Below are 26,278 nucleotides of genomic sequence, written 5' to 3'. Positions count from 1 at the left end.
CTAAGCTAACTTAGCTTTACTAAATCCATTAATCTTTTATTCAGGTTCATTTTACCTTATACAAGCTTAGGGCTTAGGGAGGGGAATTAGATGACTGAATGAGAACTTGAAGCATATTTCGAGGTACAGGCCATCGCTAGGCTGATATTTTAAGCTGAGCTGACATTCCAAGCTTGCAATACTCCATAGCACCAACATGAAAGGCACACGCGTGTTCACCTTGGCTTGCTTGTCAAGGTCGTCAGTGAGAGGTGCTTGGTTCCTATCGAGACCATCACTTCGAGGTACTTATTTTATTGCATTATTTTTAGGACTTCAATTGTGACACAGTCAAGAAAAGGCAAAGATGGCGAGTGGATATGGAAAGTGAATACATTTATTTTTTTGTCAATCAAATATTGTCGTGTCACTAACACTGTTAGCTTTTTTATGCATTTGCATATCCATGGTGATGATTTCGTCCCTTAACTTAAAGTAACTCTGTGCTCCACGGATACAAGAGCAAATCATCATCTGATTGCAATGCAGCACGTTGCCAGGCTGCTTATCTCCATTTCGCTTTTTCTGCAACAACGTCATGAAAATGTGTCTTTGCTCACAAAATAGCAACAAATCAGAAAGAGAGCGCATCTGACTACAGAACCAGGGGCTTGTTTATTTGATATTTAGGATATAATAATAAATTTCTGCTACGTGTATTTCTGTACTGTACCTGGCCTACGTAGTCACGGGGTCATTGGTTTACGATGGCGTTCCATTCCAATGACGGATTTGTAAGGGAAATAATTAACCCATAATTATGGTAAATGTCCATTTAAAACACTTCTAGGTCACACATTTATAAACTCTCGAAAGTAAAACCAAAAATGGGTCGTTAACTGAGGAGTTGCTGTCTTATTTGTTGATTGCTTTCATTTAACCGTAAATGTTATCTATTTTTTTACTGCCCTGATAAAGTTGTGTTTTATAATAATCTTAAGTAAAATTAGGACCTATTGAAATAAAACCAAGAGTTTAAATGTAAACATAGCATGACTGGCATTACTGAAAAAAACAAACTGAAAGCATACCTTTGCCGTTATGAGTTGGTCGCCCTTTAAGATGACGCCACTTGTAGTTAACACACGGATTGGTCGGTAACGTTTCTTACACGCCCCCTCGGCTCTATTTGGCCTCTGATTGGCTTGGAGGAATGTGTCCCCCACCCCGCAAATAATTTATCCAGTCGGTGCTGCGAAAGTTGTACATCATTCGAATCTAGTTGATACACTTTATACACAAACTTTACGGTGTGTGGTAAAATTCAGTGTGTTCAAACATCGCTTTAGTGGCTCTCTCGCACAGAAAGAAAACTTAAGTATGTATGGTTGCTTTTACTTTTAAGTGTGGAAGTCGTGAAAAGTTCGCATAGTTTCGCCTTGTGTTGTGTTTCAATTGTTGACACAACTTTGGACAGGATCGTTGTTGTTCTAATATTTTTCAAAGGCCAATAAAGGGAGAAGAAAGTGAAGCCTTTGGTGTGTAAAAACATGCCAGTAAGGCGTTTCGGCGGTCACAGGTCTCTGGTCAAACGCTCTAAAACGCCCAAGCTCTCGTATGGTTTCTCAAAAATGAGCGTGTCAAGAAGTGGATACCGAGTTTTCTCTGCCAACTCCAGCACCGCCTGCACCGAGCTGGCCAAGAAGATTACTGAGTAAGTACACCACAACCCCATTCCATTGTTGCTTACACGTTTTGCTAGCTTGGTTGTTGACTTGGCACGGAGACGCACGCAGTTGGCACGAGGCTGCTGTTTTTTCCCCCCTCCGGAGTCCGGCCTCCGGCCTCAAGTCACAAGTACGCATGCGCACTTTGCAAGGAAGTAGCTCGTGACACCCAAAACAAAAGTCCATGGTTCATAACTTAACATATTTGAACAGAAAAATGATGACGCAAATGTAACGAAGAGAAACGTTTCAATTACATTTTAGTTTAGCGTAAATTGGTGCGTTTAAAAATAAAAATACAGACCATTTCTTTCAAGGTATGGTATTAGTGTCCCATTAGGTTTGTGTTTGTGCTCAGATTGGACGCGATGTCTAGTGCACGTCCAAATAATGTTCCTTCCTAAATTTAATTTCTGCCTCAGTTTAGACAGCACGGTGGACTAGTGGTTAACTTGTCTGCCTTACAGACTGGATGTGTGGAGTTTGACTCTGGGTACTCTGGGTACTCGTTTTTGGGGGCACATACTTCAAAAGCAGATGTATGAAAAGAAATGTCCATTTAAAATAATAAGAAATATGTGCATATGCCAGTATTTTATTAAATATTTCTATGTGCAGAAGAATGGCTTTAATTTAAATTCAAATTTTTACAATACAAAGAAACCCCTGCCTAACTGCGTAATAACATAACAAAGAGTTGTCTTTAAAAAATCACATTCAAATATGGCAAAAAAAACAAATAAATAAAATAAAACAGCTTTAAAACCAACAACTCATTTTGTGCATGTTTTCACAAAAAATACTTCACTCAGATTGTTATTTTTTTTTACAGTTGTTTATTTGTCCTGCATGTCTTACCTTGAATTTTTTCATGACTGATAGCGTCTCTAAGCAAACTTGGCAGATAGAGTTGTGTTTAAATTTGATGAGCATAATCTGCTTCTTCTTTTACTGTACCTGAAAGACAACATTTTCTTGACCTAATTTGGTTCTGCAAGAACCCGCTCATCTTTTCTGGTGGAGAAGTACGTAGGCTACTGTCTTAAGCCCTTTTCACACTGCATTTAGAAGGGCAAAGTGCAGTGCCATAATAAAACCAAACTCAGAGCTTTCGATATTATATTCCTACTGATAAGATTTTGCTAGGGAAGGCAGGATTTTGCCTTTCGGCCTACGATAAATTCTTCAGGGGGGGAATTGGCCCACGGCCAAACTAAGTTGCTGATCCCTGCTCTTAATTGTTCATGGGCAAGGAGTTTACATACCACTGCTACTACTGGACTTTCCTGGCAGTCTGCAACTTTTGGATCCTGACCCACCGTTTGTGAATCACTATGAAAGTGTATTTATCATTATTTTTTGAAGAAAAAATATTTAAAGTATTTGCCATCTAATGTTTGGATAGTACAAACCCGATTCCCAAAAAGTTGGGACACTATACAAATTGTGAATAAAAACTGAATGCAATTATGTGGATGTGCCAAATTTTAATAATAATAATTTATTAGTGCTCGATCGCTGTGGATTCTTTGAATGGCGATTCCAATAAATCAGCTGATTAATTGAGGAAAAAATACAGGTATAAGGAGGAGGCTAATGCACAAAGTTCTTACCCCTTACAACAATAAATATATATATGTATATATATATATATTAGTATTTGTTTAACTTTACAGCAAAAGGGAGAAACATGCAAAAATCTGCCTTGTTTTTTTTATCCATTTTTTGGGGGGACGGGGGTGTTGAATATCATTATTTTCGTCTTGTGTTATAATCTGTACACTTAAAACAAACATAATTTGCTATTTTTCTCCCCTACTGAATTCCTGTCCTTGCCCCTCAGTGGAAAAGGTGTACAGTTTGAGAGTTATGGACCTGAGTCAAAACTTCTTGCCGGACTGGAATCATGCAGAAGATCTTTAATATCACAGCTATTCAAACAGTCAATTGCCCGAGGGTTTCCGTATTTTGCCAGGGTTCAATTTCTCACTGAATGTAAAAAAAAAACGATCATATGATAAAAAAGTAATAAAGTTCCATTTTTATGGCCATGCCAGGACAGGAAAAAAAAGCCTTCCTTCCTTGCACTTGCATCAAAGACTGCAGTTGAGTGAGGTGAACTGGGCGAGGTTACCAGTTATGTGCCGAGCATTGCCAAGATTTTCTTACATGACGGTTGCCTCGCTTAATTAGCCGCATGCTATTATGACAGCTCCAGGCGCTCCATAAAGTCTAGTCTTGCTCAGAATGTTGTGCGCCTAAAGCATGTCGGTATGTCATTTGAAAAGACCTCAGATGTAACCTCAAATGACAAACTCACTCTGCTGGATGCTTAAACTGGAACGTAGCCCATTCAAACCGGTTATGTTTTCATATTCAGAACTGTGTGGTGGGCCTTTGAATTATGTCTTATGTAAGAAATGAGAGAATCGCAAAGTCAAATGGGGACAATCTCAACAACATCCAAGAACAGAGATCATAGTTATAAAAAAAAGAATGCGGATTTTACATAGAAATTTCGTGCATCAGATTCAGAGCTTTTACAGTCTGTGTAGAAGTGGCTAAATGATCCCGAACGATGACCCCGTTGTACTTTTTTTCCCTCCTAGACGCTTGGGTGTAGAGTTGGGCAAGTCGGTGGTGTACCAAGAGGCAAATGCAGGTAAGGCGACAAAGATTTCTGCAGTCGCTCACTCGCCACTTCCATTATGAACCGCCATTTTTGTCACTTGAACCCGCTTTGATATTGACTGTGCACAGAGACCAGAGTGGATGTGAAGGAGTCTGTGCGCGGACAAGACATCTTCATCATTCAGACAATTCCCAGGTGAGATGTGTTGAAGAGTGAAGAGTTCTTAGAAGAAAGAGGACTTTTGGAAAATGGATTAGCAATGCGTTAAAGACAGGAATGACCTTGGCTTCTTGACAGTTGCGTAACTGGTCGATCATCCTACATCTTGATGACAACAAAAGTGTCATTTGTAAGAACGGACATTCACAAATATCAGCCAACATCTCGTTCTTTGGGAGAGCTATCTTTGAAAGTTATCACATTCTTTCACTCTGATGACTATTGTTTAAAGTCTACCAAGGCTATGACACAATGCTGATTAAGCTTATCAGCTTCGCTAGCATGCTGTTGTAATTATCTTTTATATTTTGTTTCGAATGCCCCTCAGTGGAAAAGGTGTACAGTTTGAGAGTTATGGACCTGAGTCAAAACTTCTTGCCGGACTGGAATCATGATGAAAGATTATTGTTTAAAGTCTACCAAGGCTATGACACAATGCTGATTAAGCTTATCAGCTTCGCTAGCATCCTGTTGTGTTTTATCTTTTATATTTTGTTTCGAATGGCGACATTCCAGTGCTGGCATATCAAAAAGGCCATACTGGATGTGTGACATTTTACCTACCAATGGGCGGCGTGTGAGCCCCTTCTTTCTCGTAAAAACAAATGTTATGTTTCTGTAGCAGAAAATAATCACACAAGTACCATCTTTTGAAGAAGCATTGTTCAGAAGCTCCCATATCTGATTATGTAACTCCAAAACTCTTGAGCTACCAGCTTACCACATGATTACAAAATATGTTTGTTTGTTTTTTTCAATCAATGGCATGATTTAGTGCTGTTAATGTTGAATATTTTTAGAATTGGCTATCCTGTTGACTTTTCTATCAAGTAATCAAGGAAACGGATGTGCTAGCAAGCTATGCTAAGCTACTGTCTTGCATTTGAACACAAAATAGTTTCCATTTCCAGCTTATCTACAATCACCTTCCACTACAGTATAAGTGGTAACAGTGCGTTCTAACTAGTGATGGTAGGTTAGGTTATAATTGTTAACATGTAGCCAAGCAGCACTGACGTTGGACAAGGATCCTTGCAAACTGACTTTATCTGGTTGCAATATCACCTTTCCACCAATAGATGGTGCTAATATACCGAAAAGGTCATGGCTGGTTTAGAATAGTGGAACTGTACATTTAAAGAGCCTAGAAATGTGTGGATGACGTACATGCTGCCGACAAAAGCCTCGGGGCAAAAATTTTGTGTCAGTTTGTGAGGTCGGCTTAATTGGCCTTACTTTGTCACATCTAAAAGACCAAACATTTTGTACAGGGTTGCGTAATCTTTTTCTATCCACTACACATTTGTGTTTCTTGGTTTTGACCACTGCTGTATGTGTTGTTTTGTAGAGATGTCAACACGGCCATCATGGAGCTGCTGATCATGGCGTATGCCCTGAAAACGTCCTGCGCCAAGAACATCATCGGGGTTATCCCTTACTTCCCTTACAGCAAGCAGTGCAAGATGAGGAAGAGGGGCTCCATCGTCTGCAAACTACTCGCCACCATGTTGGCTAAAGCCGGTACGTGCGCGTCAATAAGTGTGCCACTTTTTGTGGGACATTTATAAGAAGTATAAGGTAACCACGTAACTAAATGCAGTCCTCAGTGTGGAGCAGTGCAGTTTTACATCACAGCAAACTAAAACCACAATAAATACAATTATTGCTCCATTAATACCCGTCACTGAACTTTACATTTTTCTTATTGGATTTCCTGTTGACGTTCCAGGACTGACTCACATCATCACCATGGACCTTCATCAGAAGGAAATCCAGGGTTTCTTCAGCTTCCCCGTTGACAACTTGAGAGCTTCCCCCTTCCTCATCCAGTACATCCAAGAAGAGGTGACGCTACATTAGCATCATTTTTAGCAGGACGGTAGAGTAGTCGTTAGCATGCCTACTTTGCGGTCAAGAGGTTATTGTTGGGTAGAATTTTGTGAAGTTGTCGTAGTGAACACTTAAAAGACTGCAGTTCAAATTGTTTAGTAAGTTGGCAACTCTAATTAAAGTAGATAAATAAACTGTCTTGTCACTGTTTAGCAAAAAAAAAAATCACAATTAGAGTATTTTTCAAAATGCTTAAGCCCTACTTTGTTTGTATACTGTTTTTCAACATGCTTTCCCCCGTCCTCTTTTACGTAGAAACTGGGCTGTATTGTTGCCGATTTTCTTCATAATACTGTAATGTAAATAAATAATCATGTAATCACTGTAATATGTTAATATAATATCGCAATTCCCACCCCAACTTTTCTATTTTATTATTGGATCTTACTGCTGCTATTGATAACTGTCCAGGAAATCATACTGTATTTTTTATTTTATTTTTTATTAATAATTATGGGTTTTCGCATTCGTGCCCAGTTGAACATGGGGTCCCACAGGGCTCTGTCCTTAGCCCACTGCTTTTGTTATTGCAGTATACCCACCACCATTCTATCAAATGATGCCCTCTTTCGGTTAGATCTGTACAACACTTTCCAAAGGCACTCTATAAAAAAATATTATTTTCTATTATTTTTATTAACTTCACACACTCCAAGGACTCGTATTGCTTTTCTATGATGCGATCTAGTGTAATAATTATCTCTCTGGTCTATTCCCACACCTCTCAGATCCCAGACTACCGGAATGCCATCATTGTTGCAAAATCACCGTCGGCTGCCAAGAGGTAACAAGACCATTTGCAATTATCGTATCATTCACTTTTTGCATACTTCATCTTTACATATTTTTCTTTTGCTGTCATCGCGTTCTCTGTGAAAACATCGTTCTTTCTCTCTCTCTCTCTCTCTCTCTCTGTTTGTTTGGGTTATTTTGTGTTTGTGCATACGTCTGCTTGTTTGTCAGTTTCTTTGCCGCTTGTGTGTCTCAGGGCTCAGTCATACGCCGAGAGGCTTCGGCTCGGTTTGGCCGTCCTGCACGGCACCGCTCCTAGTCTCGAGTCCAACATGAGTGACGAGCTGTACGTGCCCCCGCCCACTCGCTCCAGCGTGGGACACACCGGCCTGGAGTTGCCTTGTAAGACTGTCCATTCACATGTACCGGAGGAAAGCTCCACTTTACCATTGATATTTAAATGTTATGTTAGAAGAAGGCAAAAACTTGCTCTACCCACAATTGCATTCATTTGAATATGTCATCAAAAGTCATTAAATTGAATTTGCTCAAATTAAGCCCTAAAATGGCATTAAAAAGCGTTAAATATACTGTAGTACGTCAAGAGGCACTAAATATGTAAATACAATTGTTTTTCATGCTTTATTTTGCATACAACGTTCAAAGAAGTCACTATAACGCAACTTGGCAATAATAAATATGATTAAATGAAAATATATGTATTTGTGGGGACTGGTGACTATTTGGAATTTGCAATGAACAAAATGGCCTGGAGTCACCGAGTTGCTTCATGCTCGGAATTTGAAAAGCAAAATGTATTGTTCCTGTCACAAATGTCTACACAAATCTATGACCGTTTCGCACTCCTTTTAACTCTAACTGTTAACTGTAACTTCATGAATTAGTTGCTATAAAATTACTTTATCAATGAAGTAAATGATACAACTACTTTTAACACAAATTTGAAAAAAAAAATTCTCATACAATTAGAACAGATATAACATGCGATTAATTTGATAATCACGAATTATTATGATTAAAAATTGTAATCGATGGACAGCCCCAATTATTAATCTGTGCATAATATGTATATTTGTGCACAGATTAATCTCGATTTAACGGACCCAGAACCAACAGACTCTGGATCTAACAGACAGAAAATAGTGCTGTGGAAAATGGATGGATGACATGAAAGCTTTGATAGGCCAAAATATTACCGGGTGAAAAGATAACACTTTATCGTTATTTGACCTATTTATGTTTGGTAGATCTCCCCCCCCCCCCCCCCTTATTTGCTGTGCCCTATTTAACATGTTGCTCATAAGTGCTTTTTACCAACACAGGCAGGAGTAGACCTTTGGCACCGTTCCCTGGGATTGAACTTCCAAGTATGAGCCCAGTGAATGAATGACTCCATTTTCTCCCTCCCGTTTATTTTTGGGACGCTTCCCTGCATGGAATGGAATTTTGTTGAAGAATTTGTTTTCTTGCTTTCTTACCTTTTAGGTGTAAAAAGCGTTTGGTTTGGTTTTATGTCTGATACATTTCCTTACTTTGGACCAAAAGGGGCGGAACGGCTGAGGTGCCGGAAACGTGTGTCTATTAACTCATTTGCTCCCAAAAGCCTGTAAATACAGTCTATTTTAAATGTTTTAAGTGTCCCAAAGAATTATTATGCGTTTTTTTATGTGTGTGTTTTTTATTATTATGCTAGAGCATGCAAAGGCTTTGATGCAGCCTCTCAACTGCAGAGAATGGTTGAAGAAATGGCAGTTATTACACAAACGGTCAGCAGGTGGTAGCATAGCTAAAGAGATCAACCAGGGCCATGTTGAAAAAAAGCTAATTTACCCACAGTTCTAAATAATAATAATAAAAGTAATGATGAAATTGATAGAAATATACTTTTTCCTGATGAAAGAAGAGACTGATCTTTCTTTTGGTAGGTTCCACGTTTTTAGAGCAATAGAACTGAATATTCTGTTGGCTTTGCAAAATCTGTCAAAATCCAGTAAAACAGCCAGGAGTGAAGGGGATTGCTTCAGTGAAAATAGCTGGGAGTGAATGAGTTAATTTTGCTAGATTGCTAGTAACAATTGGAGGGGTGAGGTCCAAATTTTTTATGTTTTGGGCTCTAAACACCACCCCAATGCATTTGAAATACAACAAAAAAGACTTTCACTACTGGTCACCCCCAAAGTGAGGGTATAGTAAGTCTGGGGAGGTGCCTGGTTGGTGGTCCTATCTACTGTGTGTGTGGGGGGATGCACTGCAAGTCAGGTGTGGAGGGTCCTAACTAGGGATGTAACGATATCCAAACATCACGATACGATATCACGGTATGAGGGTCATGATATGATAATTATCACGATATTGTGGGGAGGTTGGCGGAATGAAAAAAAAGTCACAATATTGTAAAAAAAAAAGAAGCTCATACTAAATAATATTGTTCTTTTGTACATAACAGCAACATATTTAAACCACCTACAATCTCTAATAACATTTAATGTTGAGGGCAGTTACTTTCTAATGCACACGCATATTGAGATCCTCCACATATTGACTCGGGTTCACAAGCATATTATCTTCCCCTTCATCTGACAATTAGCGTGGGTTTTAAACATAGAAGGGCCAAAACATGCCTTGTGAAAATTAAATTGCACAAAAAAAACTAGCCACCAGAGGGTGCTACAACTGCACAAATGGAAATCAGCCTGACTTTTTTAACAGATGTGCTGCTTCTAATATCGTGACATGACGACAACGATATTGTGGCAGTTTTAATATCGCGATATCACGATATTGCCGTTATCGTTGCATCCCTAGTAACTTCTAGCTTGGTTCGATGATTATTTGGTGTTCCTTCATTGATTTGAATCATAAATTTAAAGTTAGTGCTGGAAATGCTCCCTTTTGCAACATGGCAAATCCCAGCAATATTTGATTCCAAGTAATGATTGACTCTGGTTCATAAAGGAACCCATTAAGCAGATAATCATTACAATGTTGGTGTTGACGAAGGGTGAGTGCAAATCATTCTTCGTGTGCAAATTACTTATGCTGCGTCAGCTGCTAGGCTAATCAACTCTTGCATGCCTTTTGCAGGTTTCAACCAAAATTCTTCTCATCAAATCTCCATTCCCTCGAGGAATCCGCTCAAGATTGCCCTTTGAAGGTTTTGTCTTTTCTGCGGTGTAACTTTGCGTTTTTGTGTCTTTTTTTTAGTAATGATGGCCAAGGAGAAACCACCAATCACTGTTGTCGGAGATGTGGGGGGAAGAATCGCCATCATCGTTGTAAGACCGTAGACCTTCATACGATTTGCATACTAGCATGGCCGCTGCTAGCGTTAGCCTAAATGTAACATAACACCGATATGACATTTGCAAATTTTAGAAATGTCCCCATTAGATTTTGTTACATTCTGATTTCATCCATGTAAAATCAAGACTTTTTTTTTTTTCAAGACATTTTGTGAAAAATATGTTTCAGGATGACATAATCGACGACGTTGAGGAGTTTGTCGCCGCCGCAGAGATCCTGAAGGAGCGAGGCGCCTACAAGATCTTCATCATGGCCACGCATGGCCTCCTCTCTGCCGAGGCGCCCAGACTCATTGAAGAGTCTGCCATTGATGAGGTAAAGAGTCGGATGTCCTCATTTGCATATGTAAACGTATGCAAATGAGGACAAAAAATGGCTGTAATTAGTGGCTTATAGCCATCGCGTACAGCTTTAATTATACCCTCATGTTTGCTCATTTCCAAACTGATGCGGCATTCATTGAGGGAGAACACCCAACTCCTGTTATAAAGAGACCATATATATATCATATAACATCATTTTGGGGAAACAAAAAGGAATTTGAATGTGCGGTTTTACAAAAAAAAAATAGGCAAAGCGTGCTTGCTTCAAGCTGGTATTTGAAACTCCCAGTTCAAAGTTACAATAAAAGTGACTTAGAAAATATTCAACCAAGCCATATAAGTTAGTCTAATAAAAGTCAACTAGCTTTATGCTAACACCATAGTTGAGCTAACGCAATTAGCACAGACTAATCATAAACATTCAAGCAGGTGTTTTTAACACAATAACATATGCATACAGATACAAAATAAAATGTTCGTCACCAACTTGGTGATGGCCTGTTCCAAAAATAGCTCACCAATGATGGGACATTGTGATTTTCTTAGAATGTCATATATGTAATCATTTGAAAACGTAAACAATGTCCAAAATGGTGTGTATTGGTATTTATCTGTTTCCTAACTATCACGAGAAATCATCTACAGGATCGTGAATTATTAATAATAACTCGGGCTGTCAGTGACAAATTATCTGGTCAACAAATGTACAATTTTTTTAAATCAGACAAAAGTCAGCTTTTCTAAAAAAAATTTTTTTTTTTTGTACTAATTGTGAATCTGCCCTTGTTTTTTTCTGCAGCACATCAGCTTTTTAATAGTAGTATAATAATAAAATTGTATGTAAAAAATGTTGGTAAAATGTGTGAATTGAGGGTTATGTTTTTTTTTTCTTCATCATAGCGATAAAGTACAACATATGATAACATCTATTGCTCAAGCTTTTGTAGGTCAAACTTACAAACAAAAAAGGAAAATACCTCAAAAACCTTCTGTGCTAGAAAAAAATGTTGTTGTTTTTTTAAATCTGCGTCAAAAATACAGAGACATATAATCAACCATCTTAAGCGCTTCCTAGCATGTTGCGGCATGAGCCGAAATCCACAATTAGCTTGGGGGGCGAAAGACGCAAGATTACATATCCAAGCACTTGAGAAGTCTCCAAGTGTGTCGCTTTGCATCCCATCTTAGGTGGTGGTGACCAACACGGTGCCCCACGAGGTGCAGAAGCTGCAGTGTCCGAAGATCAAGACGGTGGACGTGAGCATGGTCCTGGCCGAGGCCATCCGCCGCATCCACAACGGCGAGTCCATGGCCTACCTGTTCCGGAACATCGCCGTGGACGACTGAGGCAACACACAACAAATGACACTCCATCACCAAGCACGCGTCCCCTGCCAAATAGTGGGAACAATATTTGACGACGACTGTTTGCTCTTACCACAGACATAATGTATCGCATGCGGCTTCTCACCATCTGGAAAATAAAACCATTCTTTTGGGGTGACATGCATTGTTTTGGACTGTGATTAGAACAATTACAGTACTAATGGGAAAAAGTTTTTACATATAGTGGAACTTGGTGCAATTTGGCACACACACGTGCAGTGAGTCTGTGAAATATGTGGAAGTGAATCTGTGAAGTGTGTGTGTGTGTGTGTGTGTGTGTGTGTGTGTGTGTGTGTGTGTGTAAAATGACTATGATGATAATAATAGAACCTGGAATTGAATTTATTTTAACATAAAACAGCTGCTCCAGCTGTACGGCAAAATATTTGATTGATTCCAGAAATAGTCATTACTTAATAATTTAGCATCCCGTTTATTTTATTTTTTTACATGATAAACCCACTAAACCTTCACCAAATTGCAGTTCAAGTTTTCCTTTTTTTCATTTATCATTCAATTTCAACTACAAGTAATACTTTGTAATTTTTACATAATTTATCTTTCAATTTTCTTCATAAGCATTTAGCTATTAGCATTCAGTTTTCAACATTCCCACGCAATTTCTGCAAAAATTGCACTTTGTCTAGTTTGCATAGCACTTTTCACAGACACAAGTCACAAAGTGCTTTTACGGGGTTTAAACATGACATAAAACGTAATAAAAAAATAGAGTTCCATAAACTAGTATGTTTTTTTATTGTTTTGTTTTTTTTAATTAGTCACTGTCGCGAGTACAGACCTTGAAAAGTTCAATAAAATGCCAAATAACATTTGAAACCAAACACCTCACAATGACGAAATATGTGGTGTGTTTAAAATTTGAATACACCTGAACTGAGCCTCTAGAGCCAACAGGTGCTACTTGTGCTACATTTTGGAATCACTGCCATAATGTATGAATTCCAACATTATGATAACTGCTGTCTATTCAGTCCTTATTTTCCACATGGTGTCTGATCAAAAGGGAAATTATCTTGCATGCCTCATTAAACATAAAAAAAAAAAGTTTCTCGCACAGGAAGTGAGGCACTGAGATATTTAATGCATCTAATAATTACTCCCACCATGTCACGTTTGACTCTCATTTTACTTAGTTTTTTTAAATTATGCAAAAAGAAGAAAATGAATGTACAAACATATTCCGATTCATGTTATACAAACGCCCCGATTACATTTCAAATTATTGCTGAATTTGTCCCAGGACCTTGAACTTGTTCCAAACGCCTCAGAGCCTCTTTACTCAGCTGAGGAGCTTCGACCAAGTCCAGGGGCGAAGACCGAATCACAATCTGACGGCGGGATACTCGAGAGGAAAAAAAAAGTGATAAACGTCTTACATTACGCATAAAACAGGCAGAGGTCGAAGAGTGAAGGTGGCCCGCTCGGAGAAGACAAAACACCTGTGAAGCGTAGCGTTTTAAAAGATGAGCAAAAGAGGAACTGCAGACCAACGTTTACCCGGCCGTTTCCTCAAAATAAAACAGGAAACTCGCTTGGGTCTATGACACGAGCCGGTAGAGTGGGTTCAACTTGAGCAGGTCATGGTTAAAGGGGAACATCTGTTTTAGGAACAACTCAACGGTCCCACTTTCAAACCTGTTCAACCACGGAATCGTTTCTTATTCAAAAGACAATTCTCAAGGGCTAACTCGGGTTTTGTTCTGACTTGTCACTTCTTGCTGCAATGTAAACGATGCCAATGTTGATATACTGTACCTCCTGCAGCCTAAGGAACCACATTTGCTAGGCCAAAATGGACCCCTCAACATGCAAATTAAAACAGTTGCAATATATATATATATATTTATATAGTACAGGTATATATATATATATTTTTTAAATACTTAAATATTTTAATACATATCTTGTGGCCAAAATATGTAACCTACATTTCAATTGTGAAGTCAAAAAATAAAAATAAAAAACCTCTTTACAAATGTTCTATGCAGCCCCACTAGTTTAAACACAGTATTAATTTTTTTTTTTTAAATTGTGGTTATGGAATATGAATAAAGCAGCAAAATTCAAAAGTTTTTATTCATCTGAAGAAGCAGCCATTTTTTTCTTCTTCTTTTTTTTAACATTTGTTGAACATAGATGAACATAGAACACGGTTATCAGTCAATCCAATTTACATGTATCACAAAAGAAAGAAAGAAAGAGTTAAGTATTTCTGCATTCATAGTAATTTTTTTACATTTATTGTTCATTATCAATTTAAGATGCTTTAAATAATTTTCCGTTTCAATCAAAAATAATTTGAATAATTTTGTTGAATTAAAAAATGTACAATCATGAATATAACATTTTCTCAACAAAACATACTCATCAGCCAAAGGTGGCTTTTTGTTGTTGTGGTTTAGATTGGGGGCGGCCATTTTGCCACCTGCTATTGACTGAAAATGACGTCACATCACAGTTACTGCCACAGGTAATGACCAATCACGATTCAGTTTACAAATGTCACGTGACCTAACAACTGTGATGTTATTTTCAGTCAACTGTGAGTGGCAAAATGGCCGCCCCCTAAGATGGATAAAAAAAAAGGGTGAGATTGTGCTGTTTTTATTCCACATTCTGTGTTTAGACCAGTGGGGGCACATTCAACATATTATTGTCAAGAACTTTTTGGGTTTGTCTTTCACTTCCACTAATTCAAAAGGGGGGAAACAAAACTACCCTAAATGTATTTGTTTCGTCGTTGTTGTTGTTGTTAATATAGGTTTTCCAATGAATATAAAACGAACATAAAAACAAGTGAGAACATATATATCAAATATATTTAGAAGTAGTATCTACAGCTAATGCGCACGTCTGCCTCACAGGTGTGAAGTTCGCATTTCGAATCTCAGCTCAGGCCTTGAGTTTACGTGTTGTCCACATGCATGTGTCAATTTTTCTCCCGGCATTCTAACTTCCTTCCACATTCCTGAAACACACGTTCATTCGGACTCTTAATGGGCCGGAGCGGAGTGGTTGTTTGTCCCGTTGAATAGCGGGCAGCATTTTCATCGACGGGTGTCAGTCTAGGTGTACCTAATGTTGTGGCCAGTTAACTGTGTGTAATGTGTGTTGTTCACCACCAGATGTCAGCCAAATATAAAATCCAGAAACAAGTACTGTACTACAATCTACCCCCCATAAAGTATATCTATATTCATTACATAAGCTACCGTAACATAATGTTGTTGTTTGTTTTTTGTTTTTTTTACATTAACACCGTGATTAATTGGAGAAGGGTGGGGATTTGGGGCACTTCCTTAAAGCTGCAATATGGAACTTTTCCCCCCAAAAAATAACTTTACAATAAGCTTTTTATTTGACCATTTGTGACCGAAATGCCTTCTAATTAGTAGATTAACACCTTAGCTGTTCACAGTGGGTACTCCTGCAAGCCTCTGGCCAATAGTTTTCTGACTGGATTCGGGTTAGAATTTCCCGCACCCTGTCTGCGGATGTGACTTAATGTGCGTGGTGTGTCTATGAAGAACGTATGTGCAGTTTAATTTTTTGTCAGCAGGTAGCAGTAGCGATTCGAAATGGAATATTCTACGTTCAGTAGCTTTAAATAATGGTGCAATTAAAATATATTCTGCCCAAAAGTCTCATGATTTTTTTTTTAACCTAAATAAATGTTTAAAAACAAACACTTATTTTAAATTACATGCAAATTTATTTTACAGAAAAAAAGTGATTATTTTGCCTAACGCTAGAGAGAGCCCGTGTACCACAAGGGGTACTTGTACTCATACTGTACTTTTGAACCTTTCAGCTTGATTGACTTGCATGCATGTTATTTGCTTTGCATTTGATTGACGGACAGTTTTAGTGTAGTAGGTGCATTAGACAATTTCAGACTTGAGTGACATTGTGAGCGGGTGTCAACATCCTGTTGAGAAGCATTTCCTGATCTTGAGCAAAAGTCAGCCACTTAAATTGACTCTCAAATGGCAATGAATGCAGGATATCTTTCTACTTCGTCAACATGCAATGATATGCTTTAGTCTGGTTTGTGCTATTTTGCTGCATATTGACTTGTTTATCTCTTTTGTCACTGTATACAAGTATTAAAATCAATCTATTAAACACTTTATTTTATTATTTGGTAATAATACTTTAGGTTTTTAAGTTTAGGATTAAATATCTAAAATTCAAAGAATGTTTTTTTTTTTTTTATTTAAAAAATATTCATGATGTGAAAACGTATCAACAAATTTTGTAATAAAACATAAAATGTAAAGATGAAAAAAAATTGTTTGGGAGTTTTGAAAACTCATTGAATTTATATAATTATTAATAATGAAAACTCTATCAACGCCAAGAAAATATGGAGTAGGCTACTTATAGTTTTGGGCATTAGAAAAATAAGGATTTATTCGCCGGTATATGATGAAAGCATGTATTTACAAATTTTGATTTTAAATTACCTACACAAAGAAAACAGTGTAGTTGTTTTTGGGATTACAAAAAGTATTATTTTGTTTTTGTTCTTTTGTATTAAAAAATGATTAATTTTATATTATATTTATATAGTTAAGAATAAAAAACTTGTTATATGATTTAAAACAAAAAAACTGAAATGCAAAGAAAAGTGTTTTGTAGTGTTTTTGAGGAAAACATTGTTGATGTTTTTTTCACTGGACACTAAACAGTGGCAACATTTAACGTTCATGTAGACTCAAAACACCACAACTTACAGTATATGCATTTTTATGTTTTATGATGCACATTTCAACCCACAATACATTAGTTTGAATAACAAAACCGCACAACAATATAGTGTGACATGATAAAAAAAAACATCTATGCAAAAACAACTTCATTTAATAATGAATAAACTTAAAAAAATGAATAGTGTATTTACAATTTAAATGTGCTTTTGAAACATTAAAAAAACAGTAATGACTCTCATGCGCAATTACAAAAAATGTACCGTAATAAAATGTTACTAATAAGTGAGAACATTTATGCATTGTAATTACAACAGTCAAGACAGCCTTTTATGCCTTTTAAGTGTTACATTGATCTTAACAGCAGCAAGTATGAACCAAGCAGCACTACATCAAGGGAGGAATAATTCATGTTTTCTTTTTCTTATCATGAGTCACTCCTGGTGCCCTTCAGTGTCAAGAAGCCTAGAAGAACCCACTTTTGAACATGTCCTCTTTTGTTTCTGCAATTAGGACATGGTGCAGCTGTTGGTCTTATTCATGGGGGGCCTGAAGCCAGCGTGTTTGGGGAAGGTCTCCCTTCGTCGACGCAGCGCCGGGCTGAGGCGGCTGGGCAGGTTGGCCTGCTGCAGGAGTTCCTTGAACACCTCCACCACGTTGGAATTGTCCTTGGCCGAAGTCTCCAGGTAGCTGTTGTTCCAGTCCATCTCCACGGTGGACAGCACGTCGTCCCCGGGCACCCGCCTCTCGCACGCGCGGTCCGTCTTATTGCCCACCACCACGATGGGCGTCAACTTATCCTCCTTGATCTCCAGGATCTCTTCCCGCAGGCTCTTGACCACCTCCAGCGACTCGGGGTCGTCCACGGCGTAGACCAGCGCGAAGGCGTCGCTGTTCTGGATGGAGAGCTTGCGCATGGCCGGGAAGGAGTAGCTGCCGCTCGTGTCCAGGATCTCCACGGTGATCTTGACGCCGCCTACGTCGTACTCTCGGCTGTGCAGCTCCTCTACCGTGCGCCGGTGTTTGGCCTCGAACGTGTCCTGCAGGAAGCGGCGGATCAGGGCCGTCTTGCCCACCCCGGCCGCGCCCAGGAAGACCATACGCACCTGGGTCTTCTCTTTCACCTCCAGTGACATGCTAGACGCCTGACTGGAAAGGACTGGATGGACAGATGTGTCTCCCTGTGCTCACCCACTGTAAGTCAACTTTTCTTATGTCAGCATTAGACGCTCGTGTCTCTACTGTAGCCTCTGTGAAGATGCTCGCCGGCCTCTTATGCTTGTTTTGGAGAGAGAGCGAGCACGCCCTCCTTGCACTCGCAGCCAGTCGGCACATGGGAGCCTGCGGGAAGGCAACCAATGAAGGCAAAGTATGCAAATGAGGGCAATGCTCAGGAGCAGAGGAGTGTAAAAGGTGTCAAGCAAGCAGTGAGGCAACAAAAGAAAAGGATGCAGTTCTCTAATTCACTATTTTGCACCCTTTACTGAGTCACAAGGGACATCCAGTGGTACTCAACAAAAAATGTTATGACACAAGCTGTCGCTCGGCTGATTTTTTTTAAAAACATTTTTTTTTTTGGAGTAAATAAGAACAAGCATCATGTTACAGTTCACAATTGCATAGTAGTCCCAAGTGTTAATGTATAATGTGATATGTAACAATGTGAAATATACTTAAATATCCTATATTGCTTAAAAGTTACCGGGACTTTAATACCGTTAAATCTACAGGAATACTTTAAAAGTCATCTAAATACTGTTAGATGTACTCTAAAGTTCCCTAAAAGTATAAAGTTACTTCAACACAGCTAAACTAAGTAAAATACTCCCTAAAAGCTCACCAAATACTTCCTTAAAGTTACCTAAATACTATCAAATCTACTGAAATGTTCCCTAAAAGTAATAAAAATCCTCTTAGAGTAACTAATATTCCCTAAAAGTTACCTTTAAGTACTCAATCAATAAAAATAACCTATAAATATACTTAAATCTTCTGAAATGCTCCCCAAAATCTACAGAAATTTTCACTAAAAGTTACCTAAATACTTTGAAATACTCCTTAAAGTAATCAAAATACTTCAATATGTACTCTATGCTCCCTAAAGTTGTTAAAAAAAAAAAAATTGTCATTGAAGTTGTCTTTATATTGCCGTTAATGCCTCTGGCAGAGCCTTGTTATGTTGTTGCAATAGACCAGAGGTCTCTGTGAACTGAAGTGCCAGGATGCGGCAGCCATTTTGGATTCACACAATAACAGCAGCGAGCAAAATGAATGTTGTTGTTTCTGAGATATAATTTTGTGAACGTGTCAGAACTTTTGCTTTCAGAATAATTTTTAAATTTCAGTGGACCGCCAGCATTTGCTCCCTCTATAAAGATTTTTTTTTTTTTTAATTAGATGAAAATGAACTATTACATTAAACTGCCCCCTGGAGGGTCATGACCTGAGCCCTGAGACACTGCGATGTCATTTTCATTTTCATTTTTTTTCTTAAGTGCCGCATTTCTGCCCTTTTAATGGGTAATATAGTGAAAGCGATTAATATTTACTTTACAAAGTCAGTTTTTTTGTTCTCCAGCTAATACCAAATGTGTTGTCTTTACTTGTTGTTCTTCAGTTAGTGCTGGTAAAGTAGCTTAATAGCGCATTACTGCCACCATCTGATCTTGTCCTTCCACTGCAAGGAAAGCAATGTGAATTGACTACTTCCTCCTAATTAGACAGGACGCTTCCTGTTTTTCCTGTGTTATTGTCATTAACGAGCTGCATTACATGTGTCCCGAGTTGTGAAGTGAACCCACCAGAGAGCACATTATGGATCATTTAGCACAGGCGTGGCTGCGCTTCAATCACCTCCCAGCGTCCTCGCTGCTCAATTAGCTGTGATGTATCGCTTCGAAAACGGCGCAATAACAAGCCGACTTTGTTCCCGGGCACCCCGCCCGTCCTTCGCTACGCTTCCAGATTTCCTCGCCTTGGTAGTCCTCCCAGCCACGGGGAACCAAAACAAGCCCAGGGGAACAAGCCCCCGCCCCTCTTGAGGTGTGTTTTTGTGCATCAGGGTGACCTTGCTTTTGCTCATCTTCTTCCCACTCACTGACAGACGTACTATTTTATACACCTTTCAGTTTCAACACAAGCATGCAGTAGCTGCTTAGGAATACTTCAGATTTCATACTCTATGCTGTATACAAGCCAAAAATAGCATTTACATCTCATACACACGACCCCCTTACCTTTCTTAGTGAATGGTTGCTATATTTAGCTTTTATGAGCATAACATGCTGTGGTTTCTTGATGAGAATACAGTACAATGGCAACAGCCTTTTCCTGCATATTATAATAGCATTGTGCAGTAATGGTAATAATGGCCGTTGCCTAGGGTGAGCAAACCTTACATTCAGGCCTTTTGTTGGTTTTATAAATTCATGAAAATTTCCGGTTGGCATTGAGTTACTAATAGGAGGTGAAGTACACTGTGTAACTGTGACTGGTACCACAATTTCTTTCTTTTTTTCTAAGGAGAGTTGACATGTCATCATTGCTCTCCTTTTTTTTTTTTTTATTAATTTTTTAAAAAAAAAAAAAAATATATATATATATATATATATATATATATATATATATATTTTTTTTTTAATTAATTTTTAAAAAAAAAATATATATATATATATATATATATATATATATATATTTTTTATTTTTTTTTATTTTTTTTGTATGTGGGTGAGTATGTGTATGTGTATGTGCGTGCGTGCGAGCGTGTGTGTATTCATCAGTTCACCTAAAGCCTTTAAAAAAAAAATCCCATACTAATAATATAATCTAATAATAAATTGCCATTGGCACCACAATTTCAAGGCCGGGGCAAGTGTCCTTTTTTTTTGGGGGGGGGGGGGGGGTGGTAATATGGTCACCCTACCGTTGGCCTTACCATGGTTCTTTGCACCCTTAGCACATTGCATTATCGCCTAGGTTAACGAAAGCTAACTAAAACCAATAAAAAATAAAAAATAAATTAATGAAATCAAATGACTGTGACTACGCCATAGCTGTTTGATATACAGTCATGTATATTGGCTATCACCAGCAGGCAGTTTAGAAATTTAAAGCAGCCAAATGTGCTAGGTGTAAAATAAAGTCCCGTAAATAATGACAAAAAGATTCAGATTTGAGTCTCCCCCCCCCCACTGTGTGTGATGACTCACGAGCACGCTGTCATTTATAATGACTCACTGGAACGGATGGCTAGAACACACATATACTATTATTGTATGTTATTTGGGGCACATGTACATTTCCTGACAAAAATAATAAACATTAAGGAGAGGTCGGAATTGAGCGTAACATTTTCTCGAGTACTGGCTATTTACCACATGTCATTGTCCCACGAGGTCTCATTTCCCAGACCTCCGTGTGCACTGTTTTATGATGAGGCCGTCATGTCCCGCCAGCATAATGACCAGATGGCTCCATGTGCTGGACTGAAACTAATGTTGTCAGCAATGTGCATACTTGAAACGTCACACTCAACGTCAAAACAGCAAAACATGTTGGATTACTTTCCTAAAATTATCATCTTGGAAGATTTGTTTTGACCAGGGGTGTATCAATCAGTTCCTAGTTTATTTATAGATTATTATGATTTTTTTTAAATTATTTATTTATTTTCTTAAGTTTAGTATTCTTAACTGGGGTTCGTTCGATGAGTCAGTCTCAGGGGTTCGGTAGAGGGCAATACACACACCTGACATGCATGATTTTTGATGATACGCTCCACTTGGCTATGGTTGTCTGCAGGTGATCACGCTACATTGCCTTGGCCTATCTGTGCTGCAGGGAATTTGTGACGGTTTGATAGTATGCAGTGTGATTTCTTTATTATTGCAATCCCTTCGTACTAACTATGCAAAAAAGAAAGTAGTCGGATGAATATGTACAAATCTGAATTCACATGTATAACAGGACGTAAAGTGTTCCACAGGGTTCAATTCTGGGGCCTCTATTGTTTTCATTGTATCTGCATGCTGCCCCTGGGTTCAGTCTTAAAACAAAAGTGGTGGTTGTCTTAAAGTTCTTTTTGAATGCAAGATGAATTCTCTATGGGGTTTTTTTGTGTTTAAAAAAAAAAAAAAATATATATATATATATATATTTTCACAGTAAACTTCAACTAGGAGTGGCAAAGAAGTACCAGTTAAGCTTTTTATTTTTTAGGCAATTTTTTTGTTCTGGAACAAAAATAAGGCCACTGTAGAGGCAATTTACTACAAAGGTGCCGCTTGAGGGTCTTGAAGTATTTTTCCAACGCGCGGTACTGTATAAAAGTTAGGTCCGCCATGAAACTACGTTTTTTGAACAATTTTTTTCTCGTCACATGGTCAGGCTTAAAAATCACCAACAAAAAAGTCAAATACAAAAAATGCTAAAAACGTTTTCAAACGGTGACAGACATAAACGCACTTGCGGTTGAAAAACACTTACATATGCACACCTGTGACTGCCCTTTACAAATTGACTGGTTGATGGCTTGTACAGAACTCATTTATATTCTTTATCTTCTGTGTAGAATAAGGCAACTGGCATTAGCTTTTATTTTTTTATTGATACCGGTGATTATAGGATGTGCTATCAGTGACAAAAATTTGCCGTCATACTTTTTGGTAGTCTCTTGTAAATGTTATTGAGTAGGGAAGGCGTCGAGGATGTGGTGTTTTGCCTTCTGGTCAAATCATCTGCGCACACACACACATGCTGTCACCTCACATCAAGACGTCGCCGCGAGATGACGATGTTCCAATGTGACACATGCCAAATATAAAATGTTGCCCCCTGTTGCAAAATCAAACGTCATGGCTCAAGGAATTTGATCTGCTTCTCTTTATCCACCGCAGAGGCACTCATGCAAGCGTGAGTGCACTGAGAAGCAGAACATTTGATTTTTGTTTTGTTTTTGTTTAGTCTCGCGGTACGTTCCGACCTCTTGACTGTCTGTGCTCGGCAGCCCCAAGCGTGTCCGGTCCTTCAGAAGACTCCAAGTTGCACATTTGCCTCAAAGGAGCAGCATCAGAATCAAGTTGCTGATGCTCCACTGAGTTGCAATAGGAAGTTAAGAATCTGTGCCATTGCCATGCCAAGCCAGATTGCCTACTTTTGTGGATTGTTATTGTTAATGGACTTTTTTGTTAGAACGCAATTGTCTCATGGCTCGCTTACAGAGCAAAAAAAACAAACAAACATGATAGCATGATTTCACACATTAATTCTCCATAATGTTCTCTTTCATTTAAAATATATAAAATAGCTCTGGCAATGCAAATGGAAACCTTCTTGCAAAGCTTCAACTCAGTTAGCCACACTGTAGATTGCTTTGATGACTTCATTTCTTTTCGCAATATTTTGCTGAGCTGTCACAACACTTTCCATTTTGACGGAAACTGAAAACCAGCCTGAGGTCATGCCCCGAAACAATGCTAACTCACTGTCATTGTCATTGACATCGTCGTCTCATTTCCTCATGTGAAATTTTCAATCCGGTTGTATGTTACCACTAAACCAGCTATGCTTGGTTGCTCAGGCCCATGAGCAACATTCTGAATGTCTTGTTGTGACATCCCAATCATGAGTTGTAAAAATTAATAGAGGTAACTGGTGATGCACGATATGAAAAATTTCAACCGATACCGAGAAACGATAATTTTCTGCGTCGTATGGTCAGTACCGACAATATAGTCTTCATATAATCTGCAATTAGTGAGTCCAGGAATGGAAAAACTGATATTTTAGTAGCTCCGATTATAACAGCAAACAAATTTGTCACTTTCAAATGTTTATTTATTTTCAGTGTGAAAATCTTATTGATGGACTGAGTGCCATTGTGTTGGGGGTCAGCACATTTGGCACACACACACAACAGCAGTGTCCTTATAGGCAGCGTGTGTACTGACTTTGAGATTGGAAGATAAACGGGGCACTTTCCTGTTCCTGTTCCTGTCAAACACATCAGGCAAGAGGGTTTGTGTACATTGCTCGTCGCCGATATCCTAACCCCCCCGGCCTGGGTAATGGAAATGAGCGATCCGATAACCAAACAAAAAGGTCAGACCTCCGCTAAGGCTAAAGTACAATAATCAACACCGGATCCACCCCAAATTGGCTTAACTCTATCAAGGTGCTTTGCTTTTTATTTGGATTTCTTGTGGGATGACCTCGCACAAAGGCAGGTGTGATGACAAACAAATAGAAAATACAGTTTATTGCGAAAGTGATACGTGGTCTCACTTTGGCCTGGCTGCAAAGTTGCAATATGGCACAAATGACATTAAGTTAATAAAAGCAAACAAACCATGCCCAATTTTTTTGGGGGGTGCTGTGGAAACACCACGGAAACATGTGTTTGCTCATTTGCAGCTCATTTACACTTTGGTGTAATTACAGGCCTCGAGTTTTGCTAATCCCTACCTACGGAAACACACATTCCTCCCCTGGAGGAAAGATTTTTACAGCATGTCGACTGTTCAGGTCACTCGTCAGATTAGAGTTGTGCCCCGTGGCCCCCCTGCACACGTCCTTCCACTTATTTGCTCTTAATAAATATCTTGTTCTAATAATGTTTCCTCAGCGGAGTTTTACTTCACTGGTGGGAAAAGTAAATGTTGTTAGCAATGTTTTGTTTCAATAAGCTTTTGTTCGGGAGATAATGAAGAAATAGAATTGGGAGTGAGAATGTTCATGTTACAAGAGTGTCTATTTTGTTACGTCTTGTCGGTTCTTGTCAGCCGGGCCCCTTGTTTCTACCAATTATGTCCCTTCGCCCTCTTGTCTCTTGTCCACGTGTACCTCATCAACTCGTCAATTTGTTTGTATTTAGTTCCTATCACTTGCATGAAAAAAATAAATAAAATAGCAGGGCCTTGTCACCAGTTATTTTTGGTATAGATCTATGATGTAAGTTTGCATTGTTTACGTTTTTATATCCCGCCCCCTTAAAATGCTTTCCGGTTGCCTTTTTCCAGCAATAAGGAATAGCGACTACCGCCGCCGATGGTATGGAAGCATATTACTTTTCATACTTTTGCGGAAGGTAATTAATACTCTTCGTCGGTGTGTTTGTTGCAGTGTGCATTTCTGCCATTTATCCTGCGCGACTTAGGTCACAGGAGATAGGCGTCGGTCACATTTGGCTGTTGTACAGTGGCCTTTAAAGCAAAAGTTCATTGTAGCCATAAAATGTTAATTCACAGGTGTGGTACGATTGATTATGAGGTGAGTGCCTATTACTGACAGTTGTGGCAAAATGTTGTGGCTTTAAATTGCAGGTTTGCTCTTCATTATGTGGAGATCCTGCATTGTCTGTCCGTGACTGCCTGGGTTTGCTCCCTTGCTTGCCTACGCTGTTAAAAAAAAAAAAAAAACATAAAAAAAATAGGTAATTTTCCAGCAACTGGGGCGCCAGAAAAATACTGTGAAAAAACAGAAAATTACCTTGTAATTACACTACATGAATACTACACTACATTGCACACATTACTTACAGTTTTTAACTGTCATTTTAACAAGATTGTACGTAATATAACAATATAAGACAAACAAATTATGTGATTAATCTTTCAAAACATGGCCAATAACTTTTGAAAAACTAGATATTGGGTTTACAATTGCAACAGTTTACTGTTAGGGTCATTAATTTATATAGCATTTTTCCCCCTTACGAGGCTGTCAAACCGCTTTACATTTTCTGATGACACAGCATTAGGAGTTCAGTATTTTGCTCAAGGATACTTCAACATGTTCACCAAGGGGGATCGAACCCACAACCTCAGGGATACCAGAAGGCCACTAGCAATGATCCATGCCACTGGTGTTTATGATTTTACATCTCATGAAATGTATACTTGGTAGTGCTGATGCCTCAGCAGAGGCAGCATCCGTAAGTCCAATTGTTTGCTTTGCGTATTATTCACCCCCTCAAGCTTGCCCCTGTTATATTACATACAATCTTGTTAAAATTACAGTTAAAAACTGTACTTTAATTATGGAAAATTAGTTTAAAATTTTTTTTTTTTATGAGAATGTAATTTTCTGATATTTCAAAATTCACAGTATTTTTCTGGTTACCCAGCTTCCGGAAAATTATTATTTAATTTTTTTTTTATGAGAAAGTAATTTTCTGTTATTTCACTGTATTTTTCTGGCGATCCAGCTGCGGTAAAATTACTGGATTTTTTAAAATGTTTTTTTTTTTAATGATTTTTTTTTTTAACAGAGTATATACCTCATTATATGTCATTTCAAAACAAATGTTACTACAATGAATGCTAGAATTTATAGGACATT

General features: G+C 38.4%; 2 protein-coding genes and 1 long non-coding RNA gene across 4 annotated transcripts; 1 reads left to right on the top strand and 2 right to left on the bottom strand.

Annotated features, from left to right (window-relative positions):
* Nucleotides 1-1,201: 1,201 nt before the first annotated feature.
* Nucleotides 1,202-12,330, top strand: LOC144055350 (phosphoribosyl pyrophosphate synthase-associated protein 1-like). Of its 2 annotated transcripts, XM_077571255.1 has the most exons (11): nt 1,202-1,693; nt 4,316-4,368; nt 4,467-4,533; nt 5,906-6,078; nt 6,287-6,402; nt 7,176-7,231; nt 7,436-7,581; nt 8,523-8,567; nt 10,405-10,475; nt 10,672-10,818; nt 12,015-12,330. In XM_077571255.1, exons 1-11 carry the CDS (start codon nt 1,530-1,532, stop codon nt 12,171-12,173), a joined length of 1,197 nt encoding a protein of 398 aa, XP_077427381.1. In that variant the 5' UTR covers nt 1,202-1,529; the 3' UTR covers nt 12,174-12,330. The 2 variants fall into 2 exon arrangements, with proteins under 2 accessions (XP_077427381.1, XP_077427382.1); XM_077571256.1 differs by lacking the exon at nt 8,523-8,567 and having other exon boundaries at nt 1,203-1,693.
* On the bottom strand, nt 11,058-13,743 carry LOC144055351 (uncharacterized). The gene is made up of 3 exons (XR_013294845.1): nt 13,610-13,743; nt 12,265-12,300; nt 11,058-12,169 (listed from the first exon to the last, which is right to left on the bottom strand). It is a non-coding gene; the product is annotated as an uncharacterized LOC144055351 (long non-coding RNA).
* A 3,232-nt stretch (nt 13,744-16,975) lies between these two features.
* rasd4 (rasd family member 4) lies at nt 16,976-18,203 on the bottom strand. The gene has a single exon (XM_077569728.1). It carries the CDS (start codon nt 18,076-18,078, stop codon nt 17,452-17,454), a length of 627 nt encoding a protein of 208 aa, XP_077425854.1. The 5' UTR covers nt 18,079-18,203; the 3' UTR covers nt 16,976-17,451.
* Nucleotides 18,204-26,278: the final 8,075 nt, after the last annotated feature.

This window comes from Vanacampus margaritifer, chromosome 7 (genome assembly GCF_051991255.1).
Source record: "Vanacampus margaritifer isolate UIUO_Vmar chromosome 7, RoL_Vmar_1.0, whole genome shotgun sequence".
Lineage (NCBI taxonomy): Eukaryota > Metazoa > Chordata > Actinopteri > Syngnathiformes > Syngnathidae > Vanacampus > Vanacampus margaritifer.
Note: the sequence above shows the minus strand (reverse complement) of the source record. Positions and strands in the feature narration are given on the sequence as shown.

What these genes read in the sequence shown, in the direction of transcription:
- LOC144055350 (XM_077571255.1), top strand. Translation starts at nt 1,530, where the DNA reads ATGCCAGTAAGGCGTTTCGGCGGTCACAGGTCTCTGGTCAAACGCTCT. An exon ending in CTGGCCAAGAAGATTACTGA is followed by an intron (nt 1,694 to 4,315) that starts GTAAGTACACCA and finishes TTTCCCTCCTAG; the next exon opens with ACGCTTGGGTGTAGAGTTGG. An exon ending in GAAGAATCGCCATCATCGTT is followed by an intron (nt 10,476 to 10,671) that starts GTAAGACCGTAG and finishes AATATGTTTCAG; the next exon opens with GATGACATAATCGACGACGT.
- rasd4 (XM_077569728.1), bottom strand. Translation starts at nt 18,078, where the DNA reads ATGTCACTGGAGGTGAAAGAGAAGACCCAGGTGCGTATGGTCTTCCTG.